The sequence below is a fragment of the Eleutherodactylus coqui genome, chromosome 5, assembly GCF_035609145.1.
Source record: "Eleutherodactylus coqui strain aEleCoq1 chromosome 5, aEleCoq1.hap1, whole genome shotgun sequence".
NCBI lineage: Eukaryota > Metazoa > Chordata > Amphibia > Anura > Eleutherodactylidae > Eleutherodactylus > Eleutherodactylus coqui.
Window position 1 is genome coordinate 109,969,917 of NC_089841.1, and position 22,341 is coordinate 109,992,257.

Genomic DNA, 22,341 nt, shown 5'->3' on the forward strand with positions numbered 1-22,341 from the left:
CACACGGGCGAGTGCAGTATTGGGCTGTGAACCTCAGCCCCATATGGTCCTTGCCATTGTGTGATGTCCCCACGGATGCAAGGGGTATTTGTGTTGCATCACTTCAGTGAAGTAGCAATCCTCCACCATGGCTTTTAGCCGCAGCCGAGGATCGCAAAGTGTTTTCAATTGTTTTCAATTGAAAACTTTACAAAAACATTGCCCTCGCATGCACCTTAAGGGATAATCTGCGGATCATTGGAGTCTCCCAGCTGAGAACCCCGCCAATCTCAAGAAAAGGGCTTCCCCATCCTCACTATATAAAATAGGTCCATACAAATCAATGTATATATCCTAGCCATACAGACAGGAAGGCTCACTTCTGCATTCTTAGGCTGGGTTCACACGGGGCCGATTTGCCGCGGAAATTCCGTGCGGAATTTCGCCGCAGCAAATCCGCATGCAGACGCTAATCCCGGGATTAGCCAGCCATGTGGACGAGATTTCTCAGAAATCTCGTCCACACGGGACGGCAAATCCGCTGTGGCTAAGGCTGCAGAAGCCGCCGCTGCGGCGCGGATTTGCCGACCGCAGCATGTTAATTTTTTTTTTCCGCTGCAGCTGCGCTCTCCTCTATGGGAGTGCTGGCCTCAGCAGAAGAGCAAGCGGCCGCTTCAAAACCGCCGCAGGTTTTGAAGCAGCGGTTCTCCCAGGGGAAATCTCTCGGTTTTTCGCTGCGGCCAAACCGCAAGATTTCCATCGGGAATCCGCTCCGTGTGGACTGATACACAAACGATATACTGTGATACGTAGTTATTTCCCAGATCCCTTCCTCTAGGGGCAGCATCATCTGCATGCTATAGCTAGGCAGCAGAAGTATACTTTGAAGTTCTTGGACGCCAATGCCAACTCTGCCGTAACTTAGACCCCCTTTGACATCTGCATTGGAGACTTCGGCACAAAATAACGCAGCGTGCGGCACTGTTTCATCCAGAAATATTTTGGCCTTTAGGTCAGAAGCTGGATAGAACCCATTATAGTCCTTGGCGTTTTTCTGGCACTGTTCACATCAGACATGTCCTGGATCTGGCGGCTCTGGTATCTTCATTGTTGGTCTCCAAGGGCGGTTCCACACAGCAGAAGTCCGAACACACGTGTGAAAGAGGCTTTATCCTCGGCCATGTGTAGAACTAATGTTCATTCATACAACAGAGGGGTTCACCCACCAGAAACCTAGGGGCGACTGGCGCTCCTTATATGTAGCGAGGAGCAGCGGAAAAACTAATTTTGAATTCTGTCCCTAAATCACCATCGCTGGTGAATTTACGATCCTGTAAGCTTATTATGGGAAGCTGGCACACACTTCAGTTCCCTTTATCTAATTACAATAGTACTAAATGAAATCTGTGTCAATTAAGCACGAAGAGCCGAGAAGGCTTTTACTGGGAAAATGAAGTAACAAACAACACAATGCATTACATCAATCATCAAAGGAAAGTAAAACGCATGAGCATAGAGCATTGGGCGTCAGTGGGGTTAGGTCCTGAATATTCCTTTATACTAAGTGCCTCCAATGTGGTACACTGCGGTGCCCCTACACATAGCGGACGTGCCACCCGAGAAGCAATCATGGGTTGCCATTGGATTATCAGCCCACAGGTCTGCCATGGAGAAAAGCCTAATAGTGTCAGTTTTACACTAGCAAATGATACTGCTCTGAAATACTAAATATATATTAAAGCATTATAGAAGCAATCGAATGATCGCTGTTAACACCAATCACTAGGGCTACAAGAAGTCTCAGTGGCGTAGAGTTCGGGCTTATTCACATGGGCATATCTTCTGTCTGGGGACTTCAGAAGATAAACACATGAGCGAATTCTCACACGGACCTGCAGACTGCATGAAATAAATTGCTGCATGTCCGATTCTGACCTGTAATCACGACCGAGGATAGGACATGCTACATGGGACAGCACACGGATGGGATCTTCATACGCACCCATGTAGCCTAGAGCTAATGGCTGTAGTTTAATCATTGCTCCATAAGAAATCATTCTCGCTGATTGGTAGGTTTTCTTTTTAATTAGCTTGGAGAGATGAGAATTAAAACGGCTGTATATATTATGTGGAGCAGACATTGTACAGACAAGCAGCTTTAAAAGTCATTAAGCATAATTATAAAGCTGCTAAACATAATAGTCATCCATTCCACTTTATTGAATGATGCTAATTTTAAAGTCTAATTTCACGAATAATCTTTTAATGATCTGGTTTCTCAGTATCCTCCTCCTAGATGTATATGAAGGCTGAAGCAGTAGTGGAATCTGATCTGGTCGTACTAAGATGACGTTGGTTCTAGTTGTATTGCATTGTTGGTTAACTGCTCATTTGTGATCCTGGGTGAGTCTGGGGCCCTCAAAGTCATTTTGGATACCCGTTCCCGATGATCTGCTGTAACTGCATACAGATCGCTGCTATTCTCCAGGTGGCACCAGGACATTCTATTAAAGGGTTTGTCCACAAGATAGGGGATAACTAGTTGACCGGTGGCGGTCCAACTACTGGGACTCCAACCTATCCCAAGAACGGTTATCCTAAAGCTGCATTTCAGTAGGACTGCTGGAGATAGCAGGCCACTTGTATTCGGCTATCTACAATAGTCCCATTGAAATTAATACAGTGGTAGTGCTCATTAATGACCACTGCGTCATTCATTTGAGGACACTCAGAACCCGCTGCTTCATTAATGCTAGTGGTCTCAGCTTTCAGACTTCCACCAATCACATGCTTCTTCTCTATCCTGTGAATAAGAGAGAAGCTCATTTTGTGGGACATCTTCTTTAATACGTCGCCTATAATCTATGCACACTTACTGTACCTCTCTTGGCCTTGCTTCTAGTGGAGAATATGATGCCCCATGAAGGCCCATGGAGTGCCTAGGAGTCCATAATATGGACCTGTAGGGACTCTGTATTTGGGTATTAGTGTAGTATGTCTCCATCGGAAGTGTGGGTTGGCCAGGGCTGACCTACAGGTAACGCCCAGGTCACACCCAAAGCGGACAAAAGCTCCCAGTGGAGACATACTACACTAAAGGGCCATCTAAACTGGATGAATAGAGCAAACGATGCCCGACACTGGTCCCTGTGTGTACTCGCTCCTGTGCTGCTGCACAGGAGCGAATATCGCTGGCTTGCTCAGCGGGGAGGAGGGGCGGGTGGAGGAGAATCCTCTCCCCCTCCACCACTCGCCCCTCTCCATTCACTGTTTACATTGAACAATCATCGTTCAGGATTTTAAGCTGCATAAAGCCCCCTGCTGGCCGCTCTGTGAGTGAGCCTGCGATACTGTAGTATGTCTCCACTGAGGCGTGACCTGGGTGTTACCTGTAGGTCAGCCCCCAACCTATACTTCGGGTGGCGACATACTACACCAATACCCTCTGTGTGCCTCAGTACAAGCTGGATGCATGAGCCCTAAGTTTCGTTGTTGTCTATTTTTCTGATCTCAAGAGAAGAAGGGATGCCATCCTTATTTAACGAATTGGATAGATCATGCTAAGTATTGTTTAAATGTCTCCAGTCCAGTTATGAAGACAGATCTACTGTAATATAGCGCAATGAAAATGTAACTAAAGAAGCTTACAGTTCCAAAGTCATATATTAGGGAGAGAGCTATGTAGCATACTATGTAAGGCCGAAAAAAGACATATGTCCATCCAGTTCAGGCTATTTCCCCCAATGTTGATCTAGAGGAGGGCAACCCCCGCCCAATTTTCCCCATCTAAGGGTGCATTCCCATGAACGTATATCGGCTCGATTTTCAGACCGAGCCGATATACGTTGTCCTCGTGTGCGGGGGGGGGGATGGATGGAAGAGCCAGGAGCAGGAACTGAGCTCCCGCCCCCTCTCCGCCTCCTCTCCGCCCCTCTGCACTATTTGCAAAGGGGAGAGCCGGGGCGGGGCTAATTCGCGGCACTTAGCTCAGTTCCTGCTCCTGGCTCTTCCATCCTCCCCCCCCCCCCCCCGCACACGAGGACAACGTATATCGGCTCGGCGTGAAAACCGAACTGATATATGTTCGTCTGAATGCAGCCTAATGGAAACAAATTCTTTTCTAACTCCAATCTGGCAATTGGAATTATCCCTGGATCACCAACCCTTCTGAAGTAATTAATGATTATAACATGTAATATTGTGATACTCAAGAAAATCATCCAGGCCCCTCTTGTACTCTTTTATCGAATTTGCCATCACCACGTCCTCAGGCAGAGAGTTCCATAGTCTCACTGTTCTTACAGTAAAGAACCTCCTTCTATGTTGGTGTACGAACCTTCTTTTCTCTAGACGTAGAGGGCGCCCCCTTGTTACAGTCACAGTCCTGGGTATAAACAGATGATGGGAGAGATCTCTGTATTGTCCCCTGATATATTTATACATAGTTATTAGGTCACCACTCAGCCGTCCTATTTCTAAACTAAATAATCCCAATTTTGATAACCTCTCTGGGTATTGTAGTCCACCCATTCCATTTATCAATTTAGTTGCCCATCTTTGTACCCACTAAAGCTCTGATATGGGTACAAAGGTGGGCAACTAAAGTAATAAACGCAATAGTTGGACTACAATACCCAGAGAGGTTATCAAAATTTGGATTATTGTGGTAACAGTTTATCTTTAAAAACGTTTTCTGAGACTTCAAAAAAGTGGCTAAAAGCGGGTAATAGGAGAAAATAAGCTATACAGTACTGTTCTGCCAATCCAGTGCAGTTGCTCCAGTCCCCACTGCTTTGGTCACAGAATGTCCTGTAGCGCTCATATACAGCCCATCACATGACTACTGCCGCCAGACCCGATGACCACGTGCCGTTCAGGCACATGACTGCTGAGGCCAATGATTGTCTGTAGCGCTCCCGTGGATGAAGACGCTTACAGGACTGGAGTGGCAGCAATCAGAACGGCTGCTCTGGACTGAAGGCAAAAACGTTAGTAAGGCATAGTTTGATATTTTGCCCCATTCCCTTAGCCACTTTTTAGAAGTCTTGGAAAACTTTTAATTAAAATACAGTACTTGTGAGAATGAGTGTGTGATTTCTAATGAATTAGGTCAAGAACAAACAGGTTGAGCATTTGTAGACTCTTACTCTAAAAGCTAAAACGTGTCAAAGCAACAGAACTATTAATTGTTTTATGGTCTATTACTTCAGACATTCAGTGTTAGCAGTTTATGTAAAATATATTGTAGCACCGAAATCCCAGTAATGTGGTAGGTAGATGTATCTGATTGCTGAAGCCAGCTCCCAGTCACCTCCGTGACTCCTGTGCTACATTCACACAAACACTCGTTTGTCCAGAAGTTGTTCTACTGAATTCTGCATTCTTCTCCAGCTTTTACAGTAATGACAAAGTTAAAAAAATATTCTCTCCTCCTCCTCTCACTGTTTCTTTGCCCTTTTTCATTCTTTTCATTGTACATGTTGTACTATATGGGTCATGTCTACAGTGGAATGTAGTGCTTTAGGCTGGGCTCACACGACCGGATGCTAATTGCGTATTACATGCACAGTTTTTGAACGCAATCTCCTATGCACTTTCATTGTGCCGCTTACACGAACCGTGTGCTAAAAAAAAATCACAGCATGTTCCATCTTAGCGCATATTATGGGCGCATACATGGAAAGATAGAGTGTCAGGATTGGCGGCACGTATTGTCATTACGTACTTGCTGAGTGCTCGCGCGGGAGAGATACGCACATGGTATACTAGATTCAGCGACCGCCGTCCGCACGAACAATGCACGGTAATACGCGGGCATTGAAAGGCATGGACTTTTGCTGGTTCACTCAGACGTGCGGGTAAGAATTGCAATTTCTATGAGCGGAAGAAAAATCGCAACATTCTCTATTTTAGCGCGACGTCTGCACATATGGGCTTTATTGATCTCAATAGATGAATGCGATCCACAGTGCATACGCAATTAACATTGAGTATGGGCGCGGATTTACTCACAACTTGCTAGGAGGCCAGACAGAAAAGCTGGAATTTTGGGGTTCTTTGAGAGAGAATTCCCTGTTTGTGATCTTTCTTCCATGCGGACAATACGTTTTCCATACGCGTACATCCGTGTGGAAAACCACTCACATACATGACCATTTACAATCCATTTCCACAATCACTTGCAGGTCTTCCGCTGTGGACATCCGCAAACGGAATCCAACCTGTTTGTGTGAGCCGGACCTTAAATGTATTTTAAGAGGAAATGCAAACTACTATAAACACTCCTCTGCTGCTTCGGCACCTCTGATTTGCTGCTCCTCCACGGTCTTTGTTCACTTTGTTGCATCCAATCACCGGCCTCAGCACTGCAGCTAATTTAGCATGTGTGTCAGTAGACCACTGAGGCCAATGATTGGCTGCAGCAGTCACATGGTTGTACGCCACCTGACCGCTGCAGGAAAATCAACAAAGATTGGCCAAATGTTGGCGCTGAAGCGTTGGGGAATTTTTGACGTTTCTTAAAAATCACATTTCTTCTCATTGGCTTAATTTTTTTTCAAATCCAAAAGACCGTTTTATTTCGAGGGTTCTCTTAACCCCTTAACACTACAGGATGTACAATTATGTCCTGCAGGTTCGGGGTATGTATGGAGAGGGATCGTAGCCGTCAATTCTTTAAATGCAGCCGTCAATTCTGTCACTGGCGTTTAAATGCAGCCGTCAATTCCGACAGCGGTCTTTAAATGCCCCGATTGATGTTCGGGGGTTCCACACTAACCCCAGCGATAAGATCGCTGTGTGCTGTGCGGTTGCCATGACAATCTGGGGCCTTCTGAAAGGCCCCAGAGCTGCCATTGAAAATTGCCGTGACGTGGCTTGATAGATTATGGCGGTCAGAAGATAACATAGTAACATAGTAACATAGTATGTAAGGCCGAATGAAGACATTGTCCATCTAGTCCAGCCTGTCTATCCTACTGTGTTGATCCAGAGGAAGGCAAAAAACCCCAAGGCCAGAAGTCAATTAGCCCTTTTGGGGAAAAAATTCCTTCCCGACTCCCTAATGGCAATCAGACTGTTCCCTGGATCAACCCCTAATAGTTCCTACCTGCCTATATACCAGGATTGACACTTAACCTAATATTTATATCCTGTACTATCCTTCTTCTCCAGAAAGACATCAAGTCCCCTTTTAAACTCCTCTATGGATTTTGCCATCACCACTTCCTCCGGTAGAGAGTTCCACAGTCTAACTGCTCTTACAGTAAAGAACCCCTTTCTGTGTTGGTGATGAAACCTACTTTCCTCTAATCGTAGCGGATGTCCTCTTGTTACCGTCGAGGTCCTGGGTGTAAACAGATCGCGGGAGAGATCCATGTGTTGTCCCCTCATGTACTTATACATGGTTATTTGGTCGCCTCTTAACCTTCTTTTTTCTAGAGTAAATAGTCCCAATTTTGATAGCCTCTCTGGGTATTCCAGTCCCGTCATTCCATGTATTAGTTTAGTCGCTCTTCTTTGAACCCCCTCAAGCACTGTGACATCTTTCCTGAGCACCGGTGTCCAGAATTGTACGCAGTATTCCATGTGAGGTCTGACAAGTGCCTTATATAGTGGGAGGATGATGTTCTCGTCCTTCGCCCCTATACCTCTTTTGATGCACCCCAAGACTTTATTTGCCTTTGCAGCGGCTGACTGGCATTGGTTACTCCAGTTTAGTCTATTATCCACTAATACCCCCAGATCCTTTTCCATATCACTTTTCCCTAGTGGTACCCCATTAAGTGAATATTTGTGACATCCGTTCCTCTTGCCCATGTGCATAGTCTTACATTTTTCAACATTGAACTTCATTTGCCATTTTTCTGCCCAAGCCCCCAGCTTATCCAGGTCCGTTTGTAGCCGCACATTGTCCTCCGTTGCATTAATTACATTGTATAATTTTGTGTCATCTGCAAATATTGATATTTTGCTGTGCAGCCCCTCTATCAGGTCATTAATAAATATGTTGAACAGAGTGGGGCCTAATACTGAACCCTGTGGCACCCCGCTAGCGACTGTGGTCCAATCAGAGTACGAACCATTTATTACCACCCTCTGCTTTCTATCGTTGAGCCAATTTTTTACCCACTTACACACGTTTTCGCCCAGTCCGAGCTGCCTCATTTTGTATATTAGCCTATTATGTGGCACGGTGTCAAAGGCTTTAGAGAAGTCCAGATATACAAGATCAATAGATTCTCCCTGGTCCAGCTTAGAGCTTACTTCATCGTAGAAACTAATCAGATTTGTCTGACATGAGCGACCCTTCATGAATCCATGCTGGTGAGGAGTTATTCCCTTAATCTCCTTGAGGTACTCATCGATGGCGTCTCTCAGAATCCCCTCGAAAATTTTTCCCGTTACTGAAGTGAGACTTACTGGCCTGTAGTTACCAGGCTCACTTTTGCTCCCTTTTTTGTAGATTGGAACCACGTTGGCAATGCGCCAGTCCAATGGTACTACTCCGGTCTTGATAGTGTCTAGAAATATAAGGTATAGCGGCCTAGCTATCTCGTCACTTAGTTCCTTTAGTATCCTTGGGTGTAATCCATCAGGGCCCGGTGATTTATCAATTTTAGTTTTCTTTAGACGCTTCCGCACCTCCTCCTGCGTTAGGTATGAGATATTTTGTGAGGGGTTCGTTTTATTCCCCTGCTCCTCGTGTGGCATTTCCTTTTCTTTGGTGAACACACTTGAGAAGAAACTGTTTATTAGATTTGCTTTCCCTTCGTCATCATCAATGATTTCTCCTGCATTGTTTTTTAAAGGGCCAGCGCTCTCCCTGCAAATCCTTTTGCTGTTTATGTAGTTGAAAAATAGCTTCGGGTTGTTTCTGCTCTCTTTTGCGATCCGTCTTTCCGCTTCCTCCTTGGCAGTTTTGATCGTATCTTTGCATATTTTGTTTTTTTCCCTGTATGATTTTAGCGCTTCTTCGCTGCCTTGTTGCTTTAGTAGTTTGAACGCTTTCTTCTTTTCGTTTATTGCCCCTCGTACCGTCTTGTCGAGCCACATTGGTTTCCTTTTAGCTGAGTTACTTTTATTTTTGAAGGGAATGAACTGCTCACATGAGGCGATTAGGATCCTTTTGAACTTTTCCCATTTTTCCTCCGTACTGATATTTTTGAGGATGTTGTCCCAATTAATGTTACCGATAGTAGTTCTAAGCTCATCAAATTTTGCTTTACTAAAGTTTAGTTTCTTTGTCACTCCTTGATAAGGCATCCTATTGATTGACAGCTGGAAGTTGATTATATTGTGGTCGCTGTTCCCCAAGTGCCCCTCAACCTGCACCCCCTTTATACGTTCCGGTTTGTTAGTTAGCACTAGGTCCAGAATGGCTTTCCCTCTTGTTGGTTCCTGCACAAGTTGGTTCAGGTAATTGTCTTTAATTACTCTCAAGAACTTATCACCCCTGTGAGATTTGCAGGTTTCGTTCTCCCATGTTATATCTGGGTAATTAAAGTCCCCCATGATAATTACTTCGTTTCGTTTTGACATCTCCTCTATCTGCCTTAGTAGTAAGTCTTCAGTTTCTGCTGTTGCTTTTGGTGGTCGATAGAAGACCCCTATCAGGATTTTGTTGTTTTTTCCTCCCTGTATTTCTACCCACAGAGATTCCACCTGTTCGTCTCCTACCCCTATATCCTCCCGTAGCCTCGGCTTCAAGTTCGATTTGACGTACAGACATACCCCTCCCCCTTTCTGGTTCCTTCGGTCTCTTCTGAAGAGATTGTACCCCTGCAAATTCACCGCCCAATCGCACTTATCATCAAGCCATGTTTCAGTAATTCCGACCATATCATAGTTTTCATCAGTCATTCTCGCTTCAAGCTCGCCCACTTTACCGATCAGACTTCGTGCATTCGTGATCATACAATTTATTTCATTTTTTTTGTTTTTTAAATTTGTTTTGTTGCTATTCGTACTTATGGCTGATCTGTCAGTTCTAACTGTACTAACCCCACCCCCTGCTCGTCCCCCATTCCCTTTGCTTGGACCCAGATCACTAATTACACTGGCTACCCCACTATTTCTCATTTTACCCTCCCCCCCAGTCCCTAGTTTAAACACTCCTCCAGCCTTCTAGCCATCTTTTCCCCCAGCACAGCTGCACCCTCCCCATTTAGATGCAGCCCGTCCCTACGGTAGAGCCTGTAGCCGACCGCAAAGTCAGCCCAGTTCTCCAGGAACCCAAATCCCTCCTTCTTGCACCAACTCCGGAGCCACTTGTTTACCTCCCTAAGGTAGCGACAGAAAATAATTTAAAAGAATTAAATATCTTTGGAAAAAAATAAAAATAGTACAGCAAAAAAAACAAAAAACAAAACTATTTAAATTTGGTTTTGTCGTAATTGTACTGGCCTATAGAATGAGGTTATCAGGTAATTTTTGTTGCAGTGTGTACACCGTAGAAATAAAACACACCCAAAGATGGTGGAATTTAGTTGTTTTTTTTCTGTTTCACTCCACTTAGAATTTTTTAAAAGCTTTTCAGTATAGGGTAGATTAAACAGTACCATGGAAAATTACAACTCGTTCCACAAAAAACAAGCCCTAGCCTTAAACGGGTTTTGGGAATAAAACATTGATAACATATTCTTAGGACAGGCCCTCAATGTTTGATCATTGGAGGTTCAACCACAGGTTCTTTTTCAATCATTAGAACGAATGAGCCATAAAGGCTGTTCTTAGGACGGGCCACTAATGCTTTAGTTCCAGAAAAATTTGCAGAGCTGATTGGGGGATTTTCTTATGCACCTTTATTTTAAAGGGTAAGGGTACTTTTACATGGGAGGAAAGTCGCCTTAGTAGTAACTCAAAAGAGCAATTAATTTTCACGTCCGGCTGATATATACTATGATCTGATGCATTGGATTCCAATGCATCAGATCACATGGCCGTATTCCCATGACGTAAAAGTGCCCGGACGGCCAATATACCGCCAGGCGTTTTTACGTCGGGCCAAAAAGATAGTCCTGGAACTATCTTTTGGGCCGGAATACGTCTGCTGCTGCATGGGCTCCTACGGGAGCCCATGGCAGCGGCCGCAGGTGGGAAGGAGTTTAGCAGCGTTGCTGCTAAACTCCCTCCCTCTGCTCTCTTCTTCCCCCGTGCAGGCTCACCTCTCTTCTCCTCCCCGCTCGTTCTTTGCAATGAGAAGTGGGCGGGACTGGACGGAGCTAAACACTGTCCCGTCCCGCCTCCTCCCATTGCTGGCTATGGACAAGGGGCGGGGATGAGGGGCTTAGCTCCACCCCCTCTCCACTCCTTGTCCATAGCCATCAATGGGGGGAGGCAGGACGGGCCGTTGCTTAGCTCTGCCCCTGTCCCACCCCCTCTCATTGCAAAGAACAAGCGGGGAGGAGAGGACAGGTGAGTCTGCGATGGGGAGGGAGGGAAAAGAGGCAATGGCATGCTAGTCTCGGCGTAAACGTTTAATTTGAGCGCCGGTTCACCAGTTTTAGCTTTCCCAATGTAGCGTATATCGGCCGGCCGTGAAAACAGCGGCTGATATACGCTCGTGGGAAAAAAGCCTTAGTGAGCAAGAGTCGCTCACTTGTTTGAATTGATTGTTTTTTAGCTCACCTAAAAGCCAAGCAACTGTTGGCCTGTTTAAACAGGAGTCATCTATCTATCAACAACTGCCTGTTTACACTGACTGGAGGTGATTGCCCATAAGGGATCTCCAGCACCCTCCACCTCCATTCAGCGAGTGACTATCGCTCCTGTGAGAAAGCAAAGGAGTGATAATCGTTGGGACGGCAGTAAAACGCCCGACACTCACCCTGAGAAAAAGTACCCTGATTCCCGTCACCTTCTTTTGTAAGATGGAGTATTTCGGTTACTCTGTGCACTCCCAAGTTTCCACCTTCTTTACGGTTCCATTGTTTTATGTAGCTTTAATTTCATACTTCTATGTAAAATCCAGAGACCTGGAGTGCTTAATTACCTCTGAATGTATCCTGTGTTTAGGGGTTCACATGCATCAAAAACGGAATGAGCATGAGCAGAAAATTGGCAAAGCTCACCACCTGCACCCTTTGTCTTTGTGCACCATTGTATTTGCTCCGGCCCAATGAAAGCTATCTTTTCTTTTGGGCATTTATCATTTTCAGTACAAACATTTCACTGTTTAACAACATTTCTGGGGGTTTCCAACATTATTTATTTTAGCCAGTCATTATACATTGGATGCTGTATGTTAAACATGACGCTAATGGCGACCAATGCGACCATTCTCTTGTAAACATATATAGCTGGATGTTTTTACCATAATAAGAGGGATTTTAGAAACTTTGGATGACTGGAAAAAAGGTGGGTGAAATCTTTCCGCATTTTGCAGCTACAAATGCAGTTAATGTGATTTCTGCATCTTTAGCAAATATTTCGCCTGTGTGAAACGGTTCTAAGAGAGAATGCAGGGTGGAATAAGTATCTTTGGGCAATCCATGCCTTGATTTAGTGAGCATGGTGAGTTTTCAAGCTGTGTTCAAGTATTTAAAATTAAAGGATTTAGGGTGAATGTTAAGGCCCATTTACACGCAAAGATGATCCCTCAAAATTTGTCAGAAACGGACAGTTTTGAGCAATCATTTAGCATTAGCTACTAATGGGCTAATGAGCCCATTACTAGCTAACTAGCTTCATTCGCATGTATTTATGGAATAGCGGGTGGTCTGTTCTCTAAATACATTTGCTTTGTTCTGTAGCGGGCTGCTGGCTGCATACAGTGCTATCAGCGCTGCCCACAGAGAACACAGCATGCCGTTCCTCTTATCAGGGAGGAAGGATTTTATGCTGACTAGAAGTCAGCGATGAACGAAGAGTGCACAATCGGCGCGCATTTACCCGCAATGGCTATCGCTGAAAAGCCTTTATTCACCAAGTACGTGTAGCTGTCTTCAAAAGTCTGTTACTTCTTTTCTGTTAGGTTTCTTAGACTAATGTAGCACGCTGCACTCTTCTATCCAGCAAAGAAAACAGAAAATTGACAGGCAACAGTGGGAAAAAAAGTGTGTGTTCATCATATCCATCAAACCAAGCCAAAACCTCAGTGTGCACACCGCCTTACGCCAGCCATACACTTGAGATTTGGCTATTTGTTCTGACTTTGCAAGTTTATTTCAGTGGGAAGAGGGCAATAAGCTTCCACTAGACATCTCTCTCAGTGGCTTGGAAACAAAGGATTGGGCATGTAAAATCTAATATGCTCAATCTCTTTTTCCCCTTTGACATCTGCATCAGTGGGGAGGCTGCAATACACAAGGCTATCAGCTGATCCTAAAAAAGGCAGTTTGGGCTTATCTATTATCTCACATGTAACCAGGTCTGGTAGTAGGTAAAGAATGGTTGCCCATGAGGTTGTAATGTGAACTTCTAAAGGAACAAATGTTTATGCTTTCATTTTGTTTGCTTGTTGTTTTTGGCTTGGAATCATTAGGAACTGTGCCATCATTAGGCTTCTCCCCACACAAAAAAGGGGGAGTTGCTTAAATGTTTCTTAGGAAAGCATTATTACAATGGTGTGAGATGAATATATAGGACTCATCCTATTAGGACCCAAAAACATTACTGATACAGTAACACCCAGGAAGCTCCCAAAGACTTCTATGGAAGCAGGAAAATAAGGGAGGGAGTTTACCTGCGCCCAATGCTGAGAAAAGAACAGAGCTGCCTCTATTTAAGCATTAGTAGTCATTCCAAGGATTTCTTCCGATCCATGGATTTCTGTGCTGCTGCGTAAAAACTCATACAGTCATGTGAATAAGTCCTGATGGTGATCAGAGATTCCATCAGAGATGCGGCTGAAAATGCCGGAAGAAAAAGCTCTGCATGCAGCACTTTTTCTTCCATCCAATAGCCAGGGAACTGGACGGAAAACAGACAGACCCCATTATACTCCAGAGACTGAGCCGTTCGGCCGCGGGGATTACCCTTTCATTTTCCCCAAACGCAGGAAAGCAGAATACCCAATGCAGATGTGAAAGCACCCTAAGGCATCCTGCACATGGGCGGAAATTCTGCGGTGGGATTTCTTGCAGAATTTCCACCCGTGCCCACTGCCATAGGAATGCATTAGATAATGCAATCCTATGCAAACAGCCGTGACTTGACCGCATGAAAACTTGCGTGGTAAACAAATTGCGGCATTTCCTATTTCTGTGCGATCCTCGCAAAGACATCACGGCTGATGTGCCGGCTTTGGTGTGCGCATGCGCGGCTGTGTGCCAGCCGGCACATCACAGTGCAGACGCCGGAGATGTGAGTATAAGCTTAATACTGGGGCACGGGTCGCATCCCGCTATGAGAATTCTCGCAGCGGGTTCCGACCCAGCCATGTGCAGACGGCCTAAACAATATAAAATATACTGTGTATTATATAAAGATCTGCAAATTGTTTCTGGCTGCATGTGTTTATTATACATTCTAGTTTGGTATATAACAAATACATACAGCAATTCTGTGGAACCTGGCCAGTCCTTCCACAAAAGACAGCCGTATACTGGGAAATAGCTCATGTATAATGCAGTAAAACAGTGTTTTGCTTTCAGTTGTAACCCTGGAATAGTAGATAACAATGGAATTATGTTTTATTTCAGCATGGTGGTAAGAAAACAGATGGGACATCAAATCCTACAGATAAGAAAAGCAGTGAACCTGCCGAGGTAAGTGTACACATATCAGTGTTCTATAACAATGTCCTTACTAGCTATAGCCTTATTAAACTGAAACAGAGATCTATCAGGAAGTTGCTATTTTAGCATCAGAAATACTCATTAAGGCTCATTCAAACTGACGGATTTTTGCTGTGGAATCCGGAGCGGGTGTCTGCCTCCAGATTCTGCAGCAATATCCTCCAAAGCATGCAATGCAAAAAAGATTCTTCATGCACACGAGCGGAAACCAATTGCAGTTTCCGCTCGTGGATGAAAAATCACAGCATGCTCCATTTTTCTGCGGTTCCCGCACGGACGGCTTCCATTGAAGTCAATGGAAGACCTCTGATCTGCAGGAAAAGCAGGAGTTTAAAAAAAATTCTGTACTGCTCATGTCCGACAGCGAGCCGTGCGGACCATCCACAGTACAGAAAACCCAGAAGAAGGGAGGCCCGCGCGGGAGCCGCTGCCTGCACACACAGGTACCTGCTGCGGTCAGGACCGGATTCCGTGCAGGATTCCGCAGGCGGAATCTGGGCCTGCCATGTGCATGAGGCCTTAGCCATGTGACCTTTCTGTTATATGGCTGAAGAAAGCTAAGATTCCATCTGTCAGAAAACAGAATTGTATTGTCTTGTGTCTGCAGTCCAATGTACTATGTTTTATTGTGTGTTATAACAACCATACATATTAGGGAAACGTCAACCAAACTCTCTGATTTCGACCGATTATGATGTGTTTGGAGGCCCCCACAAAAAAAAAAAAATCTGGCACATTGAGTTTCAGCCCCTTGATCCTTTCCTTTCCTCTGGAGATAAGCCGCTGCCAGAGCTGTCTGCTGGTGGCTTTCTCCGCTCTACTTGTTGAAAATAGATCAAATGAATCGTGCGTTCATGTGTATGGCGAATATGGAAGAAATAGCTGTCAGCCTAAAAAGGGTTCAGTAACCACTAGTGATGGTGTATGAACACTTCTAGGAGTGGCATAAGGCTTCAGCTAAAAGATATATATGACAAACCTGAGTATAACATGGTTCAAGTATAGAAATCGGTTACAATTACTTAAGACCATTTACACTGTATAACATATATGATGAGGTATCTTGTTGAGTTCAGGATATAATCACCTTACCTATGAAGAGCTATATGGTACCTGGAAGGGTCGAAGACTTCATTTGGTCCACCAATTGCTGAAATGCGTTTTGCATGTGGGCTGGGGTTGATGAGCCGCCCCAGATTTTATAGAATTTATCTGGGCACTTTCTATTTTTTTATACTATTTTTTCATATGGGAGTATAGAATTGACTAGATTACGCCATTGGGGGAGCGTCGAGAGTCTCCTATCCATCCAGAGCAATGCTACAGCCTTACAGGCCAGAAATAGCGCCTCAACAAGAAAAATATGGATATGGGATTACCACCGCTCTTCATCCAGAATACCTCGCAGACATACAGCGGGGTTTGGTGGGAGTAACACCCCCAACAGTTGTCCCAGGAAGTCTGTAACCACCGTCCAGAAGGAGTAGCTAAAAGATAGTTTTACTACTAGAGATGAGCGAACCTACTCGTTTCAAGTAATTACTCGATCGAGCACCGCGCTTTTCGAGTACTTCCGTACTCGGGTGAAAAGATTCGGGGGGCGGGGGGGAGGCGTGGCGGAGCGGGGGTAGCAGCGGGGAACAGGGGGGAGCCCTCTCTCTCTCCCTCTCCCCCCCACTCCCCGCTGCAACCCCCCACTCACCCACGGCGCCCCCCGAATCTTTTCACCCGAGTACAGAAGTAGTCGAAAATCGCGGCGCTCGGGCGAAAAAGGGGCGTGGCCAAGTAGGTTCGCTCATCTCTATTTACTACATGTTTAAATGGCCCTAGAAGTAATCTATATTTCAGACACTGGGAAAAAAATATCACATGTGATGCAGATTTCATTAGCTTTATTCTTATGGCGGTATATAATTGAGGCAGATTTACACCAATAGGAATACAGGGAACAGATGTTGTGCAGATACTGTAGCCATCAGTGTAACTATAGCTGTGCTGTCAATACAGAACAATAGATGTACTGGCGTTTATACATATACACACGCTGAAAAGGAAGTAACCTGTTATGTAGTGCTACTGGATAGCTCTTGAGTAATATTCCGCAGAATGTTAGAGATGAAGCACTGTATCCAGTAAAGATCTTATCTTTGAGTGTTTTTTTAAAATCAGGATTAGTAATTTGAACCTTGTTTAAAGTGAGGAAATAAGAAACTGACTAAACTGTACAGATTGTACAGGAAAAGCAAAATGCAACAATGAAAAGCTTTATGTACAGTAATGGTAGTGACAGTATGAATAGACCGTGTAGGTATGAGAAGAGCTGTATGCACATTGTAGGTATGTAACGGTGTAGGTATTTGAGCAACTGAGTGTGTATTGTATGTATACCGCACATTAGGGAGGAGCTGTATGTACACCGCACATTAAAGAGGAGCTGTATATACACCGCACATTAGGGAGGAGCTGTATGAACACCGCACATTAGAGAGGAGCTGTATGTATACCACACATTAGAGAGGAGCTGTATATATACCGCACATTAGAGAGGAGCTGTATATACACCGCACATTAGAGAGGAGCTGTATGTATACCACACATTAGAGAGGAGCTGTATATATACCGCACATTAGAGAGGAGCTGTATGTACACCGCACATTAGGGAGGAGCTGTAGGTACACCGCACATTAGAGAGGAGCTGTATATATACCGCACATTAGAGAGGAGCTGTATATAAACCACACATTAGGGAGGAGCTGTAGGTACACCGCACATTAGAGAGGAGCTGTATGAACACCGCACATTAGGGAGGAGCTGTATGTACACCGCACATTAGGGAGGAGCTGTATGTACACCACACATTAGGGAGGAGCTGTATATACACCGCACATTAGGGAGGAGCTGTATGAACACCGCACATTAGAGAGGAGCTGTATGTATACCACACATTAGAGAGGAGCTGTATATATACCGCACATTAGAGAGGAGCTGTATATAAACCACACATTAGGGAGGAGCTGTAGGTACACCGCACATTAGAGAGGAGCTGTATATACACCACACATTAGGGAGGAGCTGTATGTATACCACACATTAGAGAGAAGCTGTATGTATACCACACATTAGGGAGGAGCTGTATATACACCGCACATTAGGGAGGAGCTGTATGAACACCGCACATTAGAGAGGAGCTGTATGTATACCACACATTAGAGAGGAGCTGTATATATACCGCACATTAGAGAGGAGCTGTATATACACCGCACATTAGAGAGGAGCTGTATGTATACCACACATTAGAGAGGAGCTGTATATATACCGCACATTAGAGAGGAGCTGTATGTACACCGCACATTAGGGAGGAGCTGTAGGTACACCGCACATTAGAGAGGAGCTGTATATATACCGCACATTAGAGAGGAGCTGTATATAAACCACACATTAGGGAGGAGCTGTAGGTACACCGCACATTAGAGAGGAGCTGTATGAACACCGCACATTAGGGAGGAGCTGTATGTACACCGCACATTAGGGAGGAGCTGTATGTACACCGCAGATTAGGGAGGAGCTGTATGTACACCGCACATTAGGGAGGAGCTGTATATGCCTTGTAGATATGAGAGGAGCTGTATGTATACTGTACATTAGAGAGGAGCTGTATATATACCACACTTTAGAGAGGAGCTGTATATATACCACACTTTAGAGAGGAGCTGTATATACACCACACTTTAGAGAGGAGCTGTATATGCCTTGCAGATGTGAGAGGAGCTGTATATGGACTGCAGAAATGAGTGCACTGTAGATATAAAACAGCTTGTACACTGCAAGTATGAGAGAAACTTCATATCTACTGCAGGTATGGCAAGTTCTATGTAAACTGTGGGTATTATAGGGTCGTATGCAGGATTTTGTTAGGGTGCGTTCTTGACCATTTCTATGAAAGTGTATACATACAGAAATACACATGGATGCACACTAACTAGCACTTGCAAATCAGTGCCCTCATGGGGAACACATTCAGTGGGTTGAGCCAAGATCTGTGACTGGTACGGGTCCGACTTCTGAAACACTTACTGATTCCAACAACAGTGATCCTATCTGTCTCCACTTGAAGGAATTGGAAGTCTCACATGAGTGCCTCCACTCCATTCATTTTACTAGTAGATTATGAACACTTCGCAATCCCCGGAACTGTCACTGATATTAATGGGTTGGCAGCACGCATGCATGATCTCTGCTACATTCATGCAGGGAACATTGGGACAGACCCTCATTCTCGGGACTGGTGGGGGTTCCAGCCATCAGACCCTAACCGATCATAAAGTTACCCCTAGCGTATGGATAGAGGATAACTTTAGCTCTTGGTACAACTCATTTAATAACAAAGCTATACTGTACTGCACTCAAACAATGCTACTATACAGTGCATGTGAACAACATGCTGCCATACAGGGGATGCAAATACCACTGTAATTTCCAACTAAAAATGTCACCTTATGTCATACATAAATAATATCCAACTAGTAATTTCAACACAGCGCTAAAACAATAATTCCCCAAAGAGCCTAAGTAATACTATTATTCAGGGCCAGAATAATACTGCCATGTCAGCACATGTAGATATGCACTCATATACCGTCATTGTATAGAAACCTGCACATTCATTAACATGAGCTTACACACACTCATTACAAACATGTATGCATAGACACATGTACACACTCATACATTCACTACATACATGGACTCACACATAAGTACACTGAATACATAAGTGCACACATGTTTACTGGAGTGGGACAGTAAAGTAAGTTGCAGAAGAAAGAAGAAGAAAGCAACCAATCATATATACAAGTTGATTTAATTACAAATAATGTTTATTTCCATTTTGATGAATAATTCATCTATTGCAGGATATTTTATGTTGTACTGTGCAGAAATATCACAGTCTGTTTTGGCCGTTTTTGAAACTAAGTAGAAGTTTGGTGCTCACGCTTGCAGTCCCAGCTATACTGAGTGTGAATGTCGAGACTAGGTGGCATAATTAGGCATCTTAAAGGGGGCTTCTGGGACTTAAAGTTAAAAGGGCTTAAAATGAATAAAAATGGAATACTCATCTGTCCCGGCGACTCCTTGTCCATCGCTGCAGCTCCAGTGCCTAAAAGGCCATAGAAAAATCATCGCTGAAGCCTGTGAATGGCTGAGTGGTCACATGTATAGTGAATGGCACATGACTGCCTGCTGGTTCTTCTGCGTTGTGTGCGGCGGGCACCAGGGGCTGCAGCGCTGGACAGGGAGCCGCTGGAATAGGTGAGTATTCAATTTGTATTCATTTTAAGCACTTTTTATTTTTAAGTCCTGGACAACCCCTTTAAAGTTTTCAATTCTGCTTGACAAGATGCTGAGGTGTGCAGGGGACGTCTGTCTCCGGAGTCCGATATCAAAGCCTTACTCGATCTGAGATATACAAAAAAAAGTCAGAAGACAATAGGATGAAATATCCAACTTCTCTTTTCTTAAACTAATTAAAAGCCAGCAGAAGATGTGTGTTTCGGGGTGAATCACTTCATAAGTCCAGCTGGGAAGCGGATACCACAGCCCCGTTCTTCCTGACTCCTGGTGCCACCACTTATCCCTGCAGTTCCAAGAGTGATGTACTACACAGCCGGACTGATGAAGGGGTATATCCCGAAACACACATCTTCTGCTGACTTTTAATTCGTTTAAGAAAGATTGGAAGTTTTAGCGATCTTTTTGCATAAAGTGTTAATGCCCATTAACACTTTATCATCTTTATTTGCGTATAAAAGGACCTCCAGGAGCTGTTTGCAACACCCAGCGTGTGACTAATCACAGGCCAAGCTGTGCACACAGCTGCATTGTTCTTCATGCAGCTTCTGGCAGAATACAATGTAATTTCTCAACTCCTGCGGAGAACACAGCATGCGGTCTGTTGAGAGATACTTTATCTCTCTGCGGCTGAACAATGGATTTTAAGTTCACCTTAAAATCATCATTCAGAGGAAAAGTGCACGATGACAGCATTTACACGTAGTGATTATTGCTCATTTTCGGTTGTATCCATGGGTAAATCGCACGTTGCAAGACAGATTTCTCAACGCGATATGCAGTCGCGCATGTGCAGTTAGCCTAAGGGCCCTTTCCCATGAGCGTATATCGGCTGGCCGTTTTCACGGCCGGCTGATATACATTGTGATCTGATGCATTGGATTCCAATGCATCAGATCACATAGCCGTATTCCTGAGATGTAAAAGTGCCCGGCTGGCCAATATAGCGCCGAGCGTTTTTACGTCGGGCCCAAAAGATAGTCCTTGAACTATCCCTCCTCCCATTGATGGCTATGGACAAGGGGTGGGCCGAGGGTGGAGCTAAGTTACCGTCCTCTCCCCGCCTCTTGTCCATAGCCATCAATGGGAGGTTGCGGGGCAGGGCAGCGTTTAGCCCCACCCCCTCTCATTGCAAAGAACGAGCGGGGAGGAGACAAGCGGTGAGGCTGCGATGGGGAGGGAGGGGAAATGGGCGACAGCATGGTGAGCTCGGCACATATGCACAAACGTTAGATTTTTTTGTCCGTTCACAAGCCTCTACGCCCCAGATGGAAACGTATATTGGCCAGCCGTGACAACTAAGTTCTCTGCCTGATATTGGGATCATCCATTGACAAACACGTCAATCAACGCTTGTTTAATTTCTTTTGCACGTGCTGGGAATCAGTTATGGGGTTGTACAAATCCCTGTTCTAACGGGGAGATGTACAACCAATCATCGAGCAGTTTTTGCTTGTGAAAGTCACCAGTCAGCTGATGAATGACACTCATTCATCAGCTGTTAAGTGTCTGTTTTACACAGCCCAATAATTGGGCAAATGAGCGTTCTAATGAATGTTTATATATAATCAGGCTGTGTGAAAAGGTCTTAAAGGATGATTGGTGTCTCTTGTACATGGCTCGGTAACTGGGTGAATGAACGTTCTATGAATGATCATCAGGCCTTGTAAAAGACACCGATCAGCTGATGGAAAGTGAATGCTCATTCGTCCACTGATGTATGACTTTCAGCAAGCAAAGACATGCTCGCTGATGAGCTGTACATCTCACTGTTGTATTGGGCTGAGAATTTGTGCCAAAGCTGCCTTAAGGGCCATTTATACTGGACGATAATCGGGCAGAATTTCTTCAAACGATTGAAAATGCGCGATAATCGGTTTGTCTAAATGCGAAGCCATCGTTAACTATTCATTTACTGTTTGTCGCTCACGTTCAACCTGCATAAAAATCATCGCCGGTTCGCTCACTTCTCGCTGCGTTTAAACGCTCCCCGCTGAGTGTATCACATAGAATGTAAAGGGCTGAGCGAGAAGTCAGCGATACTCAGCGGTGGTCTGCCTGTCTAAACACTCTGCACCGGCATAAAAAACTAGTGGTGACGTCACCGGTTCGTGCAGAGCGTTTAGCCGACAGTCGTCCCGTGTAAATGAAGCATTAGTTCATGACTAAGTTCATTAGGATTCAACAATAATGAAGTTTGTAATGTGTCCTGTAAAAATACATTGAAACTAATTCAGTTTATGCATGCATATATTAGCATATAATATCTCCTATC

At 44.6% G+C, this 22,341-nt stretch overlaps 1 protein-coding gene across 4 annotated transcripts in view; it reads left to right on the forward strand.

The window, feature by feature from the left end:
• CAST (calpastatin) overlaps positions 1–22,341 on the forward strand; it is a 148,849-nt gene that overhangs the window by 21,404 nt on the left and 105,104 nt on the right. For all 4 annotated transcript variants that reach the window (XM_066603012.1, XM_066603011.1, XM_066603014.1 and 1 more), the window contains one exon: positions 14,622–14,687. In XM_066603012.1, the coding sequence (XP_066459109.1) occupies positions 14,622–14,687 (66 nt within the window). The remainder of the gene's footprint in view (positions 1–14,621; positions 14,688–22,341) is intronic.